We start from the raw sequence: 19613 nt of genomic DNA, 5'->3' as shown, positions 1-19613 counted from the left end.
GGGAGAGGGGGAGACAACTTACCAATGCTGCCACCGATGTTCCATGCGTTCCACCTGCAGCACGTAACTCCACTACTTCCTGCTTCAAACCCGGAAGGAGGAGTAGTGGCGTTCCATGGACCACGAGTGGAACGCATCGGTTATAGGTGGCAGCATAGGCAAGTTAACCCCTCCCTTCCCTACGTACTGGTAGCTAACATCACTACATAGGATCAGCAGGTTGACAAGGCAATTTGCATTGTTTAAGGGTCGTTTTACATTGTTAGTGTGAGGTGCGCAGCAAAAAACCCTACCTATCTAAAGGGGCCCATACACTGGTCGATTTCAGCCATCCATCGATCATCGATTCTATAGACTCGATCGATCAGAAATTGATTTTCAAATTCCCCATTAGATCAATTTGTCACAGATTTCGAACGATTTCAATGGATTTGATCTATCTGACATGATGGAAAATCTAGGTTGATCTGCTGCTGGCAGCAGATCGATGGCCCATAGAGTTGCTTTGGATCTAATCGTCCAATAATGCATTTAGATCGATTTCCAATAGATTTCATTCTGAAATCTATTGGAAATCTGCTCCTATTGTGTGGCACACATCAGATAGATTCCTGACAGAAATCTGATGGTAGAATCTGCTGCAAATCTATAAGTGTATGGCCACCTTAACAGGCTAAAATGACTAGTAGTAATCTTCTCCTTTATCTCCTTCAGGCTTGTGGTTGACATCTGTCAGTTCCTTAGCAGCCATCTCTCCACTGAAGGCCTCTTTCGCAAATCTGGATCTGTAAATAGAATTAAAACCCTCAAGGTATGGTATACTTCATTCTTATGGGAATTTGCTGCTATCAACAAAAAAAGTTATGCACTCCAAATGTTAAGATAAAAATCACATGTTTTGTTAGTCATCTATTTAAAAGGATCCTTAACTCTGGGGAAAAAAAAAAAATTTCTTACCTGGGGCATCTACCAGCCCCCTGCAGCCATCCTGTTCTCTCGCAGTCACTCTCTGCTCCTCCGGTCCCCCGCCGCCAGCACGGACATTAACGTGTACATTTTTACGCGTAAAAATGACACATTGAACCTGCAACGTGTAAAAATGTAGGCGTTAATGCCCGTGATAGCTCCCTGCACCAGCGGGAACGCGTGCAAAGGAACGTGTGGCGGCACGTCGACTCAGTCATCAAAAATGAAACTAGCTGGTGGCGGGGAACCTGAGGAGCCATGAGTGACTGCGAGGGCACAGGATGGCTGCAGGGGGCTGGTAGATGCCCCAGGTAAGTGAAACTCATTTTTTGTAGTACAGCAGTGGTACATGACCGCAACAAGAGCTGATGCATTTCTGACCCTGATAGATAAAGTGACACTTTAACACAAACCTTTATTTAAATGTTTGGTTCGAAGGGTCAGTTTAGCTAAAGTGTAGGATTGGTTCAGGTCAGAATGCATCAGCTCTTCTTGTCATGTACTGGTTTTCAGGCAAAATATTTCAACGTTGGGTGGTATTTTCAAAGGACTCATTTGAAAAAGGGGACAGCAATAGTTGGAATAGAACTTCTACAATATCCTAATGGTGAAGGCAGTCTGACAGTACCCAGCTCATGGGTTTGCTTCCATGTTACTTCTCCAACACTTAGGGCTTAGGCACACACACTATAAGCCCTTTTCTGAGTGATTTTTGGCCATCAGAGCTTTTTGAGAGCTTTTGAAAAATGCTCCCATTGACTTACTTTAAAATTGTGGTAAAATCGTGATCTTATTTTAATGCAAGTCAGTATGACCATTTAAAAAAAAAATAAATCCCAGAAAGCTCTAATAGCCAAAAAGGACTAAGAAAAAGCGCTTCTAGTGTGTCTGAGCCCTTAGGCTAGGTTGACACTGGGGAGTTGGATCTTTTGTAAAAACACAGTAAAGGGGATTTATACAGGAGATGCATACAGTTCTTGAAAAGTAAGCTTCACTGCAACTGAAACTGCGCACGTTGTCCATGCAAATATATCATCTCATCGTGCATTCCAACAGATCCATTCCAGACTTGTGTGTGAACGGATGTTATTAAAATAAATGATTCATTGGACTTTCAGGTTTTGTAATCCGATGTATGGTCAGACCGACCAAGAGACAGATCTCTATCTGATCGGAGAGAGTCCTGTTGACTGCCCATACAGTGCAGGCTGATCCCAACCGATTTCAACACCATCTTTCAGAATTGGCCTTGTAATGCCACCTCCATCTCTGCCCCCCATGTGTTATATATGCCCCCGGTGCCCATGTATTTAAATACTTTACCTGTCTTGCCGTCCGCTAGTGGCCGGCGCTCCTGCTTCCTCAATGGTCGCCCTACGTGGCTGCCGGTGAACTGCATGCGAGGCGCCTGTGACGTCACACATGCACCACGTGCTATACGCCGGCAGCTGGACTCGTAAAGTATTTTAATGCAGGGGTATTGGGGGGCACATATAATATTTGGGAAGACGGCGCCCGAGGGTTCTGTCACGTTCCTCGCTAATTCCAATGTTACCGCTATATTACCCAATATTCCTATAATAATATTACCCAATATTATGCCCCTACTGCTGCATACTCTATCCGCCACGTCAGTCTGATACTATACAGCATGTGCGATAAATACATTCGGCCTATTTCGGGCATGCTTTCGATCATCAATCGGGTCATACTTGTTGCGGCACCGATTTTCATGTGATTTGATTATTGGATGGTAGATCGGCCACAGAATCGCCAGATGTATGGCCACCTTAGGTTGACCTAGAAATGACCGTGCATGACCACAGGGCCACCTGAATCTGCACAGTGTTAAAAACAATGAAACAATTCATCCACAAAGGGCAATATGGTCACCATCTTCCGTGTTTTGGAAATCGCAGATCCTTAGTCATAACGAAGTCATTCAGCGCTGCGTAATATGTTGGCACTTTATTTTATTTATTGTATTTATAAATGACTATAATTTGCACACATGACCTACAAATATACACAGTCACATTAGTACTCTGCTGTTTGATGGCGATACCTTTTTAGTTTTATAATTTTATTATTCTGTAGTGTTTAGATAGTGTTGACCTCTTCTGCAGCACTGCAGAGTATATTGTCTTGTCACTTAACCTAGGGCTTCTACCAGCCCCCTGTAGCGTTTGCGTGCCCTCGCAGTCGCTCACGGATCCTCCTGTCCCCCGCCGTCAGTTTCGTTTTGCCGACAGGCCTGGCCACAATTCTTTCGCGTTCCCATCCAATAGCATCCTGCGCAGGACACTATTACGAAGAAGCGTAGCTAGGCCTGCACAGGCGCAGTAAAAACTGGCTGGCGGTGGGGGACAGGAGGATCCGCGAGTGACTGTGAGGGCACGGGATGGCTGCAGGGGGCTGGTAGAAGCCCCAGGTGATTAAAACTGTTTTTATTTTGTTTTTTTTATTTTATTGCAGGCTTACCACAAGTATCCCTTTAACAGTCCCTTAGAGGGGCTCACAATCTAATCCCTACTATAGTTATATGTCTATGTATGTATCATGTAGTGTATGTGTCACAGTCTATTGCCAATTTGGGGAGAAGCCAATGAACTTATCTGTATGTTTTTGGGATGTGGGAGGAAACCGGAATGCCCGGAGGAAAGCCACACAGACACAGGGAGAACTTACAGACTCCATGCAGATAGTGCCCTGGCCTGGATTCGAAATGGGGACCCGACCCAGCATTGCAAGGCGAGAGTGCAAACCACTACGCCCATTGTTACATGTAATAAGGTTATATGCAATGCACATAACTATGTGCACTAATAATTATAATATATACCACACAATATGCATGAGCCTGAGCTCGGGATTTAAACCTCATTCGTGTTTCTGAAGATGAACGTACTAATTGTGGTGCTAAATGGAACTTCTGCATTAAAGTGACACTGAAGCGGGAAAAAACTCATCATGAATTGGTTGTGTAATACGGATAATTAATAGAACATTAGTAGCAAAGAAAGTAGTGTCATATTTTTTATTTTCAGGTATATAGCGTTTTCTATAACATTGCATCATTCTCAAATAATTGCAGTTTCCACAATACACTCAGCATTCCAACTGATTTCACAGAGCAGGGTAATGATGCTTTGAACTTTTCTCTGCAGAAAAACCGTAAGCAAAGAAAAAACAATGACAGTTGAGATAAGAGCTTCAAAACACAGTGCTGTCTACCACTTTTATAAAGTTGCAGAGCTCAGAGAAGCTCTTTTGCATAGTTAACTGGAGTATAACCCTTCCTGAACTGGAAACAATATGAGACACATCTGTGCTAATGTTTTTTTTTCTTATCAGTATGTACTACACATTCAAATCATATCAGTTTTTATTTCCACTTAAGATTCTCTTTAACTGGTCTAGGTATTTATTTTAATAACAGAAGATTTTCTGTTTACTAGAAACCAATAACTAGTCTACCATTTTGATGCTGCATTGTAGTGGTTTAGCAGTATTGCGATGACAATAGCACCTACAACTAGAGAGGTGTGCTCAGATCACATCATCTGTGAGTTTAATAGGAAGTCATCCAGCAATGGCTTTCCCGTACTTAGTATGTCATGTGTGATGTTGTGTAATAGTTGTTGCTGTAGCAAGATTTCCCTGCCAGAGAGGAAGAAATGGCATCAGATGACCACAGAGGGTGAGGATGCTGTTTGAGCAATAGGGCCTCTCTGGCAGCCTGTAACACTCTCTGAGGAGGGGATGTGTGCTGTATGAACGCAACACTGATAAGCTCACAGGAACATCTTGCTTTGGCTGTGAAATACGTTCTGCTCTTTACCAAATTTACACTCTCTAGCTGTACATGACATACAGCTAGAGTGTAAATTTGGTGAAGAGCTCAGATTTCATAGCAGTGGAACTCCTTTTGTTAATGAGGAAAAAACTCCCTCTAAGCCAGTGGTGCTTAAATGACCACTATCGCGAAAATTGTAAAATGCATGTAAACGCATACAAATACGAAGTAGGTTTCTTGCAGAGTAAAATGAGCCATAAATTACTTTTCTCCTATTTTGCCGTCGCTTACAGTAGGTAGTAGAAATCTGACAACCGACAGGTTTTGGACTTTATGGGGGATTCTCAGCATGGCCTTTATTGTTTCTAAAGAGACAATCCCTGAAAAGAATTTATATAAAGAGGCACACCGCCCCCTTCCTGTTTGCACACTTACTTGGCAGTTGGAAGGAGCAACTGCCATTCACTAAGTCCAAAACCTGTCATTCTGTCAGATTTTTGCTACTAATTGTTAGGGCCTGAGCCCACTAACGCAGTTGTATCCGCCTCTGTCCGCTTTTCAGCATCTGTAACATTGAGGTGTAACTGAAAAGCGGACACAAGTGCGTCAGTGGGCTCTGGCCCTAAGTGCCAGCAACATAGGAGAAAAGTAATTTATGGCTCATTTTACTCTGGAAGAAATGTACTTGTTATTTGTATGTGTTTGTTATTTAAAATGTTTACGATATTTGCTATAGTGGTCCTTTTTAATTTAACGACCGCGGCAGCCCCAGGACCGCGCAACACCAATTGGCGTGAAGTCCTGGGGCGGGGTTTTGCAGGAGATCGCATGCGTCGATGCGCACATCTCCGCTTGAATTACTGAGCTCTGTCGCTGCTAAGAGACTGTTAGATGGCGAAAACGCCATCTATTTACAATGTACAGTGCTGCATCACTTGGCTGTCCCCTACAGAGCACCAGGAGCGATCGGCTGTCATAGGCTGATGCCTATGACAGACGATCGTGGTGATTGGCTGGCGGAGGGAGGGCCTAATAATTTGGAAAAAAAAAAAAAATAAGCAAACCTCATGGGAGCGATCAGAAAGCTTTGTTGGTGGGGAATCACTTGTGTGCTGAGTTGTATGGCCTGGCCAGCCACCTGGATAGTACACTATCCAGGTGGCTGGAAAGTGTACTGGTTAAGGGCTCTGCCTCTGATACAGGGGACCAGGGTTCGAATCTCGGCTCTGCCTGTTCAGGAAGCCAGCACCTATTCAGTAGGAGACCTTGGGCAAGTCTCCCTAACACTGCTACTGCCTATAGAGCGCGTCCTAGTGGCTGCAGCTCTGGCGCTTTGAGTCCGCCAGGAGAAAAGCGTGATATAAATGTTCTGTGTTTGTTTTGCAGCGAGGCCTTAAAGCTGCAGTGGCCTAATTTTGTAAAAAATAGCCTGGTCACTAGAATCAGAATCAAATTTATTTCGCCAAGTGTGGCGGTAGCCACACTCGGAATTGTTTGTGGTACACATCGGCATTGTGCATAGTGCAAGAACAGCATAACACATAATAGTGCAATACACATACATACATTGACATAGGCATTGAAACAAAAGTAGTGCAATACACCTACATACATTGACATAGGCATTGAAACATATTAGTGCAGGTGCACATGCAATGAAGAACAGACATAGAGAAGGTACGTAGCGGCTGAGACAGCTAATTGGTTAATTAGTCCTAGGAGCAAATATGCACGGAATGAAGAGCAGCCACAGAGTCGGTGCATACAGGCTGTCTACTCCAGGGTGACAGGCCTGCTGTGTGCAGGGCCCGAGTTCAGAAGGTGCACTGCTTGGGGGAAGAAGGTGTTCCTGTGTCTGGAGGTTTGGGTGGAAATAGCTCTGTAGCGTTGGTCTGAGCACATGCGCTTGAAGAAGCGGCTGCCAGGATGGTGGGGGTCTATCCTGTTAGCCCTTGTCCCCAGCCTGGATGCGTGCAGGAGGTCTAGTGGTGGCAGGGGTGTACCGATGATCCTTTCTGCGGCATTGATTACTCTTTGTAGTCTGTACTTGTCGCTTGTGGTGGCGCCTCCATACCAGACGGTGATAGAGGAGCACAGGATTGACTCGATGGTGGCAGTGTAGAAGCTTGACAGTAGCTCCCGCGGCATGCCAAACTTCCTTAGTTGTCTTAGGAAGAACAGCCGTTGCTGTGCCTTCTTCTGGCATTTAGTGGTGTTTTCACTCCATCTCAAGTAATTGGTGATGGTAGTGCCCAAGAACCGAACACTTGATACTCTGCTGACCTCGGTACCATCGATGAAGACCGGGTTGAGTGGAGGAGGGCGCTTTCTGAAATCCACAGCTAACTCGACAGTCTTTGCATTTAGGACGAGCATGTTGTCCTTACACCAGTTGCAGATTCGCTCGATCTCACTGCGGTAGGTGCGTTCATCCCCTTCACTGATGAGGCCAAGTATGGTGGTGTCATCTGCAAATTTAATGACCTTAACGCAGTCGGCAGTTGAGGTACATCGGTTAGTATAAAGAGAGAAAAGTATTGGAGACAGTACACACCCTTGCGTGGCACCTGTGTTAGTGTTCCTCACTTGAGAAAGGCAGCTGCCGAGTTTGACTTGTTGTGTCCGGTTCGTGAGAAAGTCCTTGATCCAAGCGCAGAGAGTTTGATCAAGCCCGAGTTGTCCTAAGTTGTAATGCAGTATGTCCAGGCAGATTGTATTAAAAGCAGAGCTGGAGTCTAGGAAGAGGATCCTAGCGTAGGTGTTGGGTTTGTCCAGATGTTCCATGATGAATGCCAGACTGATGTTGATGGCATCCTCAATAGACCTGTTTGCTCTGTAAGCGAATTGAAGTGGATCTAGGTGGGCATCAGTGGAGTCTTTCAGATGACTGAGGACCAGCTTTTCAAAGATCTTCATGACAGTTGGGGTAAGGGCAACGAGTCTGTAGTTGTTGAGGTCCGTGACACCTGGTTTTTTGGGTACCGGTATGATGGTGGACCTTTTGTGCCAGGAAGGTATTTTGCCACTCGTCAGGGATTTCTGAAATATGGCAGACAGAACAGGGGCTAGCTGGCTAGCGCATGTTCTCAGGCACATAGATGACACGCCATCTGGGCCAGGAGATTTCCTGGGATTCAGTTTCTGGAGGTGCCTGAGAACGTCGGTCACTTGGACTTCTACCGGTGCTGGGGGGACCCTGTCTGAGCTGGGAGAAGTGGTTCAGGGGGGTGCCCTGGGGGTGACCCCGTGGTAACCTGTGTGGAGGGGTTGGTTTTCGAGCTGGGAGAAGTGGCTGAGGGGGGTTCCCTGGGGATGGCCCTGTGGTAACCTGTGTGGAGGGGTTGGTTTTCGAACCTGCAGTAGAATTCGTTGAGTTTTTCTGCTAGTTCGAGGCTCTTGTTGAGGAGGGGGTTTGAAGTTGGTGGCTGCTCTAAGACCATGCCAGACTTCCCGAGCGTTGTTGGATCGAAGACTGAGGCCCAGCTTAATGGAGTAGTCCTTTTTTGCAGCGCCAAGTTCGCGCTTAAGGGTGTACCTGGCTGCCTTGAACTCCTTTGGTGTACCAGACTTGTGCGCTGCTTCCTTGAGCCGCCGTAGCTTGCCGTTGAACCAAGGCTTATTGTTGGGGTAGACCCTGAAGGTCTTTGTGGGGATGCACAGCTCCTCGCAGAACCTGATGTAGGAAATGACGTTCTCTGTCCATTCCTCTAGGCAGGGTGCCTTGAGGGCCTTCCAGTCAGTGCAATCAAAGCAGGCCTGTAGCTTCAGCTTAGCTTCCTCCGTCCACTTACAGTCCTGAGGACCGGTTTGGATGATTCAAGGTGTCTTCTGTAGGTGGGAATTAGGTGGATTAGACAGTGGTCAGAGTTGCCTAGGGGTGCTCGGTGAGTGGGTTTGTATGCATCTTTGAGGACTGTGTAGCAATGGTCCAGGGTGTTTTGATTCCTGGTGGCGCAAGTAATGTGCTGTTTGTAGCGAGGCATCTCCGAGCGGAGGTTTGCGCTGTTGAAGTCCCCGCAGATGATGAAGAGGGAATCTGGGAGGGATGTCTCCCACCGTGAGATGGTGTCACTGAGCATCCGCAGCGCGATCTTGGTGTTGGCACTAGGGGGGATGTATACTCCCACGAGAACGTAGGAGGAGAACGCCCTTGGGGAGTACTGAGGTCTAGAATTGATGAGTAGGAGCTCAATGTCTGGAGAGCAGCCGTTGTCTATGATGGATGCATTTGTGCACCAAGTGGTCTTAATGTAGAGGCAGATGCCACCACCTCTCTGCTTACCGGAGAGTGCGCTGTCCCGGTCTGCTCGGAAAAGGTTGAAGCCTGGTAGTTGAAGGGAGTTGTCCGGGATGGTGTCGTTCAGCCACGTTTCAGTGAAGCAAAGGACAGGGGTGTTTGCGCCCATTGATCGATTGCTGCCGAGTAGTACGAGCAGTTCGTCAAGCTTGTTCGGAAGGGAGCAGACATTGGCCAGGAGAATGGCCAATGGCACTAAGGGTTGTAAGCCTACGGTCCTTAAGTGGTTAAAGGACTTACAAGGCCACAAAATGTAGTTTTATTTAGCTGGGGCTTCTTCCAGCCCCTAGAAGTCATTTTGCCACAGCTCTGGTCCTCTCCGGGGTCCCGGTGGCAGCCTCTGAAGATCGTTAAACGCTTCTGCACAATCTTGTGAACGCACCCACATCATTGGAGTGTACTGCCTCTGTGCAGAACGCTCCCAGTGACATGGGCATGCTCTCACAGGGGACGGTTGCACGGCCGCGCATGAGCAGAAGACCGCAACACATCCGGGGGTCCTTAATCCTTAGAGGATGCCAGTGGGATCCCAGAGAGGACCAGAGCTGTGGTGAGGCACCCAAATAACTTCTAGGGGCTGGAAGACCTAGGTTAAGTAAAACTACATTTATTTTGTGGCCTTGTAAGTCCTTTAAAGGGAACCTGAGGTGAGAGGGATATGAAGGCTGACTTTTAAATAATGCACATTTGCCTGGCTGTCCTGCTGAACCTCTATCTCTAATACTTTAAGCCATAGACTCCTATGACAAATCTGACAAGAATAGCTGCATGCTTGTTTCAGGTATGTGATTTCGACCCTACTGACCAGAAAGACCGGCAGGACTGCCAGGCAACTGGTATTGTTTAAAAGGAAATAAATATGGCCGCTTCAATAGGTCTCACACCTCTTGTTCCGTTTAGCTCATTTATGACGGTATGGCTCTGGCCCCTTAAAGAGACTCCGTAACAAAAATTGCATCCTGTTTTTTATCATCCTACAAGTTCAAAAAGCTATTCTAATGTGTTCTGGCTTACTGCAGCACGTTCTACTATCACCATCTCTGTAATAAATCAACGTATCTCTCTTGTCAGACTTGTCAGCCTGTGTCTGGAAGGCTGCCAAGTTCTTCAGTGTTGTGGTTCTGTGATGCATCTCCCCCCTCCAGGCCTCTCTCTGCACACTGCCTGTGTATTATTTAGATTAGGGCAGCTTCTCTCTTCTCTCTTATCTTTTACAAGCTGGATAAATCGTCCTCTGAGCTGGCTGGGCTTTCACATACTGAGGAGTTACAGACAAGGGCAAAGCTGTTTGCAGGAAGAAAAGAGCAGCCTGAAACTTCAGTGCATGAGAACTGCAGGGGGAAAGAAACACACAAATGATCTTTTGAGATTCAAAAGGAAGGCTGTATACAGCCTGCTTGTGTATGAATGTATTTTCTATGTGTGGACATACTGTACATCAACCTACTTCCTGTTTTGGTGGCCATTTTGTTTGTTTATAAACAAACTTTTTAAAACTGTTTTTACCCACTTTTAATGCGGCGAGGAGCGGCGAAATTGTGACAGAGGGTAATAGGAGATGTCCCCTAACGCACTGGTATGTTTACTTTTGTGCGATTTTAACAATACAGATTCTCTTTAAAGAGAAGCTGTAATCAAGAATTGAATTCATCCCAATCGGTATCTGATACCCCCTTTCTCAGGAGAATTCCTTTTCTTGAATAAATCACCAGGTTTTTTTTTGTTTTTTGTTTTTGTTTTTTTTGTTTTTTTTTGTAGTATTGTGGTTAAACCCCTCCCACAGGGTGATGCCAGGACATAGGTACTGACATCACCCTGTGGGAGCCTTGTTGCTTTGCTTTTGTTTCCAACTACCAAAAATGCAGCATCTCTTTCCACAGACATCACTTGCCAGCAGTAAAAATGTCACCATGTGATAAATATCAGAATGTAAATCAGGAGAGGAAAGATTTTACAATGGGCACAGGCGCGGAGCTAGGGGGGGTCGGGGTAGGACAAGTGCCCCCGGGCGCCTGGTCCCCAAGGGCGCCCAGCTGAGCTTCGGGGTTTTTTTTTTTTTTTTTCTTTTGCCGGGGGGGGGGGGGGATGAGGGGAGCAGCGCAGAGAAGAGGGAGAGCTGTGCGGACGGTGGGGAAGGGGGGCCATCTCCCCCCTCCTTCCCTCACCTTAGGTGCTCTCTCTCGCTCGCTCTCCTCTCCAATGTCCGGGTGGCTGGCAGCGGCGGGCGGAACTCACCTCCGTCTCGCTCCAGCGCCGGCCGGAAGTTTGGGTGCGCAGCCGCTGCTCTGGTCTGGGCCAGACCAGAGTAGTTGCAGATCCATCCGGCGCTGCGACGAGACGGAGGTAAGTTCCGCCCGCCGCTGCCAGCCACGCGGACATTGGAGGGGAGAGCGAGGGAGGGAGAGCAGCTCTTCCTCTTCTCTGCGCTGCTCCCCTACTGCTGGGGAGGGGGGACACCTGACCTGGCTACCTACTCTGGGCACATATACCCCTGCCTACATATATTGGGCACATATACCCCTAACTACATATACTGGGCATATACCCCTGGCTACCTACTCTGGGCACATATACCCCTGGCTACCTACTCTGGGCACACATACCCCTTTCTACATATATTGGACACATATACCCCTAACTACATATACTGGGCATATACCCCTGGCTCAAATATAACCTACTACCTTGTGCTTCACACAACCAATTACTGAAATAACAAAAAACCTCAGAGATCAATGACTGATATATGAACTACGTGTATTATGAAAATCACATCACATAAATTACACACAATATACCCATTATCCCCAAATATTGCACCATCCCTTTAAAACCCATGAAGTATACACCTGAGCATCTAACTGGACTAACATATGCACTATTATGTCACTATAATCACATTTCCTATGCAGTTCAATCAAACAGGGTTATGAGTTCTCTGCCTAACTAGCAGGTAATACTTATCACCTCAGCACAGTCTGTGTGTAGCTCTGATTTCCCTAGCACAGTCAAAGAAAGTGCAGTTTATTGCTGGATACTGAGGTCCCAAACAGAACTGCTTCACTGAAAAAAAAGCACGTGCAAAAAATAGTAGTAAGCATATGCAATTCATCTGGCCAGGATTGCTCATATATACTTCACAGCAGTGATTAAAAACATGCAGAGTGTCTCACCATACTTCACCATTCCCTGTGCACCCGGGAACAGCCTTTAACAAACTCTGTCCCAAGAGACCAAGCTCCTCTTCAATATACCCCTGGCTACCTACTCTGGGCACATATACCCCTGGCTAGCTACTCTCGGCCCATATACCCCTGCCTACATATATTGGGCATATATACCCCTAACTACATATACTGGGCATATACCCCTGGCTACCTACTCTGGGCACATATACCCCTGGCTACCTACTCTGGGCACATATACCCCTGGCTACCTACTCTGGACACATATACCCCTGGCTACCTACTCTGGACACATATACCCCTGGCTACCTACTCTGGGCACATATACCCCTGCCTACATATATTGGTCACATATACCCCTAACTACATATACTGGGCATATACTTTTGGCTACCTACTCTGGGCACATATACCCCTGCCTACATATACTGGGCACATATACCCCTAACTACATATACTGGGTACATATACCCCTGGCTACATATACTGGGCACATATACCCCTGGCTACATATACTGGGCACATATACCCCTGGCTACATATACTGGGCACATATACTTCTGGCTACATATACTGGGCACATATACTTCTGGCTACATATACTGGGCACATATACCCCTGGCTACATATACTGGGCACATATACCCCTGGCTACATATACTGGGCACATATACCCCATGCTACATATACTGGGCACATATACCCCTGGCTACATATACTGGGCACATATACCCCTGGCTACATATACTGGGCACATATACCCCTGGCTACATATACTGGGCACATATACCCCTGGCTACATATACTGGGCACATATACCCCTGGCTACATATACTGGGCACATATACCCCTGGCTACATATACTGGGCACATATACCCCTGGCTACATATACTGGGCACATATACCCCTGGCTACATATACTGGGCACATATACCCCTGGCTATATATACTGGGCACATATACCCCTGGCTACATATACTGGGCACATATACCCCTGGCTACATATACTGGGCACATATAACCCTGGCTACATATACTGGGCACATATACCCCTGGTTACATATACTGGGCACATATACCCCTGGTTACATATACTGGGCACATATACCCCTGGTTACATATACTGGGCACATATACCCCTGGTTACATATACTGGGCACATATACCCCTGGTTACATATACTGGGCACATATACCCCTGGTTACATATACTGGGCACATATACCCCTGGTTACATATACTGGGCACATATACCCTTGGCTACATATACTGGGCACATATACCCTTGGCTACATATACTGGGCACACATACCCCTGACTACATATACTGGGCACACATACCCCTGACTACATATACTGGGCACACATACCCCTGGCTACATATACTGGGCACACATACCTCTGGCTACATATACTGGGACACATACCCCTGCCTACATATACTGGGCACATATACCCCTGGCTACCTGTTCTGTGGACATCTCTACCCCTGGCTACCTGTTCTGGGGACATCTATACTGCTGGCCACCTATTCTGGGGACACCTATAGACCTGGGGCTACCTATTTTTGGGGAAGCACTGCTGTCAGATTGAGTGTATTTTGGGGAACTGCTGCCAGGTGAGAGGTGTCTACCATATTAAGGGGGCATTCTGCCTATTTATGTGAAATGCTGTCTATTTATGTGCCTCATGACTGCTGAATTTGTCTTGTTGGGGGCCTCATGATTTGTTGGGGGCCTCAAGATCGCTGAATTTGTCTTGTTGGGGGCCTCAGGATTGCTAAATTTGTCTTGTTGGGGGCCTCATGATTGCTGAGTTGGTCATGTTGGGGGCCTCATGTTTGCTCATGATTGCGGAATTTGTCTTGATGGGGGGGCTCATGATTTCTGAATTTGTCTTGAAACTTGCTGGAAGGTACATACTGAGGGAGGGTGGGTGAGCGTGAGCCTGCTAACCTCCATGTACATTTGAAGGGGCGTGACCAAATGTGGAGCACCCATAACCACGCCCACATTTGGTCACGACCCTTCACCTTAGGGGGCGCATTAATAGTCTTTGTCCCCGGGCGCTGAAAACCCTAGCTACGCCTCTGAATGGGCAAACACCGACTAAATCATTTATAAATAATTGAAAAAAATAAGCACTTTTTTTCATTGCGTTATTTTCACTGCAGTTCCTCTTAAGGACAGCCCTTTTTTTCATTATGCCGTTTGGTGATCACTGTGATTTGCTCATACTGATCACCTGGTAAGGAGCCAATGAAATTGACTCCTTTCCTTCCCCATAGCAGAAAGCTCGTTTGACGCATGACAGCGAGGTGGGGGGGAGCCTGTGGCCTGTGGTCCTGAAGTGTTTAAAGTTATACTGTACTAACTGAAGCTTGTTTGAGCTCACTGTTTACATGGGTTTCCACCTGGCGCTCCAATTTTTCTCCCACGCTCCAAAAATGTGTTAATTGGTTCTCCCTACAACTAGCCTTAGACAATGGTGGGGACTTTTTGGACTATGGTAGGGATTAGATTGTGAGCGCCTTTACAGGAACAGCTTGTGATATGACATCCAAAGTAACAACGTATAGCAAACACTGAACAGAGTGAAGTCTTGTAATGTGCTGTGACCCCAATGTTCCCCTGCACTGTGGCTCTCCAAGTCCAACCCACAGGTGGGTCAGCACCATCAAGTAGTAAAAACTAGTTCTTTATTAGAAAATATTAAAAATCATGATTCAGCTATAAATACTATGACTGACTGCTGTTTCTGCTGCACTGCTTGACAGGGCCGGTTCTGTCATGAAGCAAGGTGAAACATTTGCATCAGGAGCAGAGATTACCAGTGCTGGGCGTAATGGAAAAAGCTACGCTTACGGATCATTACGCGTAATTTTACGCTATTACGCATTACGGAATTACGCTTACGGCGTAGACATTCAATTTCGGTACATGTCTGTAATTACGCATAGCCCTTACGCAATTACGCGTAAGAATACCGTAATTCAGGTTGTTACGTTATAGGCTTACGCATACAATCCTACTAGCAATTAATGCAAAAGGTCATGCTGCCAAGCGGAAAAGTTGACGCATGGATCAATGTTAGGTAGCCGCCGACTTTAAGTGTTAATAGCAAAGCCCCCTTAATTGCTAAGAGCCTCAAATTTGGAGAATATATTAAGGAGATCAGGAGGAATAAGAGGAATTTTTTTTTTTCAAAAAGACCTTATAGTTTTTGAGAAAATCGATGTTAAAGTTTCAAAGTAAAAATATATACATTTAAAAACCCGCCGACTTTAACGGTTAATAGCAAAGCCTGCTTAAAATTTAGGAACACCAAATTCACAGGGTATATTAAGGAGATCAGAAGGAATAAGAGGAAAAATTTTTTTTCAAAAAGACCTTATAGTTTTTGAGAAAATCGATTTTTAAGTTTCAAGGGCAAAAATGTCTTTAAAATGCGGAAAATGTCAGTTTTTTTTTTGCACAGGTAACAATAGTGTTTTATTTTCATAGATTCCCCCAAGTGGGAAGAGTTTTACTTACTTCGTTCTGAGTGTGGGAAATATTAAAAAAAACCGACGTGGGGTCCCCCCTCCCAGACCTCTTTAACCCCTTGTCCCCCATGCAGACTGGGATAGCCAGAATGCGGAGCACCGGCCGCGTGGGGCTCCGCACCCTGACTATTCCAGCCCGCATGGTCCATGGATTGGGGGGTCTCGGAAGGGGAGGGGCAGCCAAGCTTTCCCCTCCCCCTCCGAGCCCTTGTCCAATCCAAGGACAAGGGGCTCTTCTCCACCTCCGATGGGCGGTGGAGGTGGAGGCCGTGATTTCCTGGGGGGGGGGGGGTCATGGTGGCATCTGGGAGTCCCCTTTAAAAAGGGGTCCCCCAGATGCCCACCCCCCCTCCCAGGAGAAATGAGTATAGAGGTACTTGTACCCCTTACCCATTTCCTTTAAGAGTTAAAAGTAAATAAACACACAAACACATAGAAAAAGTATTTTAATTGAACAAAAAACATAACCACGAAAAAAGTCCTTTAATATTCTTAATTAACCATTAATACTTACCTGTCCCTTTAAAAGCCAGTTCCCACGCAATATCCTCGGAAATATACTAAAAATCAGTTACAATGTAACAAAGTTGTTACAATGTAACAACTTTGTTACTTTGTAACACCACCGCACCCGACGTCACTCGCCGCTCACCCGCCGGCCGCCGCATACACTCTAAGTCCCCGCCGGCTCCCGCCGTCCACTCCGCCCACACCTGTCATCCATATACATGCTGGCACCCATGGGTGCCAGCATGCATATAGGTGACATGTGGGAGAGGCGGGGAGGGCAGCGGAGCCGGCGGGGACTTAGCGTCCTAAACCCGACAGAGCTCTGAGCTATATAGCTCAGAGCTCTCTAAAGCATCTTTGTATTTGGGCTCCAAGGAGCCCCATTGGTCCTTAGCAGACTCTAAGGACCAATGGGGCTCCTTGGAGCCCAAATACAAAGATGCTTTAGAGAGCTCTGAGCTATAAAGCTCAGAGCTCTGTCGGGTTTAGGACGCTAAGTCCCCGCCGGCTCCGCTGCCCTCCCCGCCTCTCCCACATGTCACCTATATGCATGCTGGCACCCATGGGTGCCAGCATGTATATGGGTGACAGGTGTGGGCGGAGTGGACGGCGGGAGCCGGCGGGTACTTAGAGTGTATGCGGCGGCCGGCGGGTGAGCGGCGAGTGACGTCGGGTGCGGTGGTGTTACAAAGTAACAGTTGTTACATTGTAACAACTTTGTTACATTGTAACTGATTAGTATATTTCCGAGGATATTGCGTGGGAACTGGCTTTTAAAGGGACAGGTAAGTATTAATGGTTAATTAAGAATATTAAAGGACTTTTTTCGTGGTTATGTTTTTTGTTCAATTAAAATACTTTTTCTATGTGTTTGTGTGTTTATTTACTTTTAACTCTTAAAGGAAATGGGTAAGGGGTACAAGTACCTCTATACTCATTTCTCCTGGGAGGGGGGGTGGGCATCTGGGGGACCCCTTTTTAAAGGGGACTCCCAGATGCCACCATGAACCCCCCCCAGGAAATCACGGCCTCCACCTCCACCGCCCATCGGAGGTGGAGAAGAGCCCCTTGTCCTTGGATTGGACAAGGGCTCGGAGGGGGAGGGGAAAGCTTGGCTGCCCCTCCCCTTCCGAGACCCCCCAATCCATGGACCATGCGGGCTGGTATAGTCAGGGTGCGGAGCCCCACGCGACCGGTGCTCCGCATTCTGGCTATCCCAGTCTGCATGGGGGACAAGGGGTTAAAGAGGTCTGGGAGGGGGGACCCCACGTCGGTTTTTTTTAATATTTCCCACACTCAGAACGAAGTAAGTAAAACTCTTCCCTCTTGGGGGAATCTATGAAAATAAAACACTTTTGTTACCTGTGTAAAAAAAACTGACATTTTCCGCATTTTAAAGACATTTTTGCCCTTGAAACTTAAAAATCGAGTTTCTCAAAAACTATAAGGTCTTTTTGAAAAAATTTTTTTTCCTCTTATTCCTTCTGATCTCCTTAATATATTCTCCAAATTTGAGGCTCTTAGCACGTAAGGGGGCTTTGCTATTAACCCTTAAAGTCGGCGGCTTTTTTATATTATACAGGAGCGTAATATTACGCGATTACGGCAGACTGTGTAATTTCAATGGGAGTTTACTGTCTTACGCGTAATTTGTTACGCGTAATTTGTTACGCGTAATAACGTAACCTACGGTCTACGCGTAATTAATTACGCGTAATACCGTAACCTTACACGTAACGCTTACGGTGCATTTGTAGTGAATTACGATGCGTAATTACGCTAATGCGTAATTTCGGCCCAGCACTGGAGATTACAGGGGCAGCATTTTTGTACTGTGTTTGCACTAACCGCAAGCAGTCAGAGTTGGAGAAGTGAGAGGAGAGGTCGTCATATGGTAAAAGCAGCTTGTTGTGCTGTGAGAGGAGTCTGACAGTGAGTGAGGAGGGGGGAGGCAGAAGAGCAGCAGTGTTCCATTTGACTTGCACAGCAGAAGGGAGGAGGTGGCACTGCTTCCTTACTCAGGAGGAATGGAGTGGCTGAGGGTGAGCAGTTTGTGTGTCACAGATTCACAGCCAGCCAGGGTAAATTGTCGGGTGCTGTGCAATTCTAAATTGGGGGTTGAGGGCGCATCCTCACAAGTTTGCCTCAGGCAGCAAAAAGTCTGGAACCGGCCCTGCTGCTTGAAGCTGATTGCTTGAAGCAGCAAGATGTTGGTGCATTTTCAGCTTTTCCAGATTTTTTATGTTATCTAATAAAGAGCTTATTTTTATTACCGCATGGTGCTGAACCACTTGTGGATATGGCTTGTACAATTTACAATGTGAGCTGCTAATGAAAATGTCAGACCAATAAGTAAAATATCGAATGTAAAGTAATCGTGAAGTGAAAGGTATAGGGAGACTAGGATTGCAACGGTATGAATGTTCACAGCATGATAAACCTCTCTAAAAATACCACGGTATGGCGGTATACAGTATTACAAAATTATTTGGCCCCGGGCCTCCCCCTTACATTAATATGCCCCCACTCCAGTATGGTAGCCAGGTGTGCCCCATTCCCTCAGCGTGCATGTGATTAAACCGCAGGGTAAAGCTATAAAATGGCTCACTCTGCTACTGCGAAAACCCTGGCGGCGTTAACTACTATTCAGGCCGCCATGGATACTGGGAAAAGATGTAATTCAGCTTCCAGTAATTTGTGCTCCATCTTCTGACAGCGCCAAAATTACTCACTAAGCACCACTATAGCCTTAACTCCTATTACGGCCTATGGCTGCGCCCAAATCTCAGTTGCGGTTTTTAGAAAGCTCCACCCCCTCACCCACCCTGTATGGTAGCCAAGTATAGGTGCCTCCAGTATAGCTAGTTAGGTATAGATGCCCCCAGTATATGAAGCCAGGAATAGGTGCCCCAGTATAGGTAGCTAGTTATAGGTGCCTGCAGTGTAGGTAGCCAGGAATAGGTGCCATAGTTTAGGTAGCCAGGAATAGGTGCCATAGTTTAGGTAGCCAGGAATAGGTGCCATAGTTTAGGTAGCCAGGAATAGGTGCCCCAGTTTAGGTAGCCAGGAATAGGTGCCCCAGTAAAGTAGCCAGTAATAGGTTCCTCCAGTATAGGTAGCAACGAATAGGTGCCCACAGTGTAGATAGCCAGGCGTAGGTGCCACATTTTAGGTAGCCAGGAGACGATGCCTCCAGTATAGGTAGCCAGGCATAGGTGCTCCCGGTATAGGTAGCCAAGAATAGGTGCCCCACGAATGGTAGCCAGCTATAGGTGTCCCCAGTGTAGGTAGCCAGGAATAGGTGCCCGCTTAATA

General features: G+C 46.6%; 1 protein-coding gene across 6 annotated transcripts in view; it reads left to right on the top strand.

Moving 5' to 3' along the window:
• LOC137528858 (rho GTPase-activating protein 11A-like) overlaps positions 1-19613 on the top strand; it is a 95376-nt gene that overhangs the window by 20040 nt on the left and 55723 nt on the right. For all 6 annotated transcript variants that reach the window (XM_068250559.1, XM_068250558.1, XM_068250561.1 and 3 more), the window contains exon 4: positions 715-811. In XM_068250559.1, coding sequence (XP_068106660.1) covers positions 715-811 — 97 coding nt within the window. The remainder of the gene's footprint in view (positions 1-714; positions 812-19613) is intronic.

The sequence above is a fragment of the Hyperolius riggenbachi genome, chromosome 8 (assembly GCF_040937935.1).
Source record: "Hyperolius riggenbachi isolate aHypRig1 chromosome 8, aHypRig1.pri, whole genome shotgun sequence".
Classification (NCBI taxonomy): Eukaryota; Metazoa; Chordata; class Amphibia; order Anura; family Hyperoliidae; genus Hyperolius; species Hyperolius riggenbachi.
Note: the sequence above shows the minus strand (reverse complement) of the source record. Positions and strands in the feature narration are given on the sequence as shown.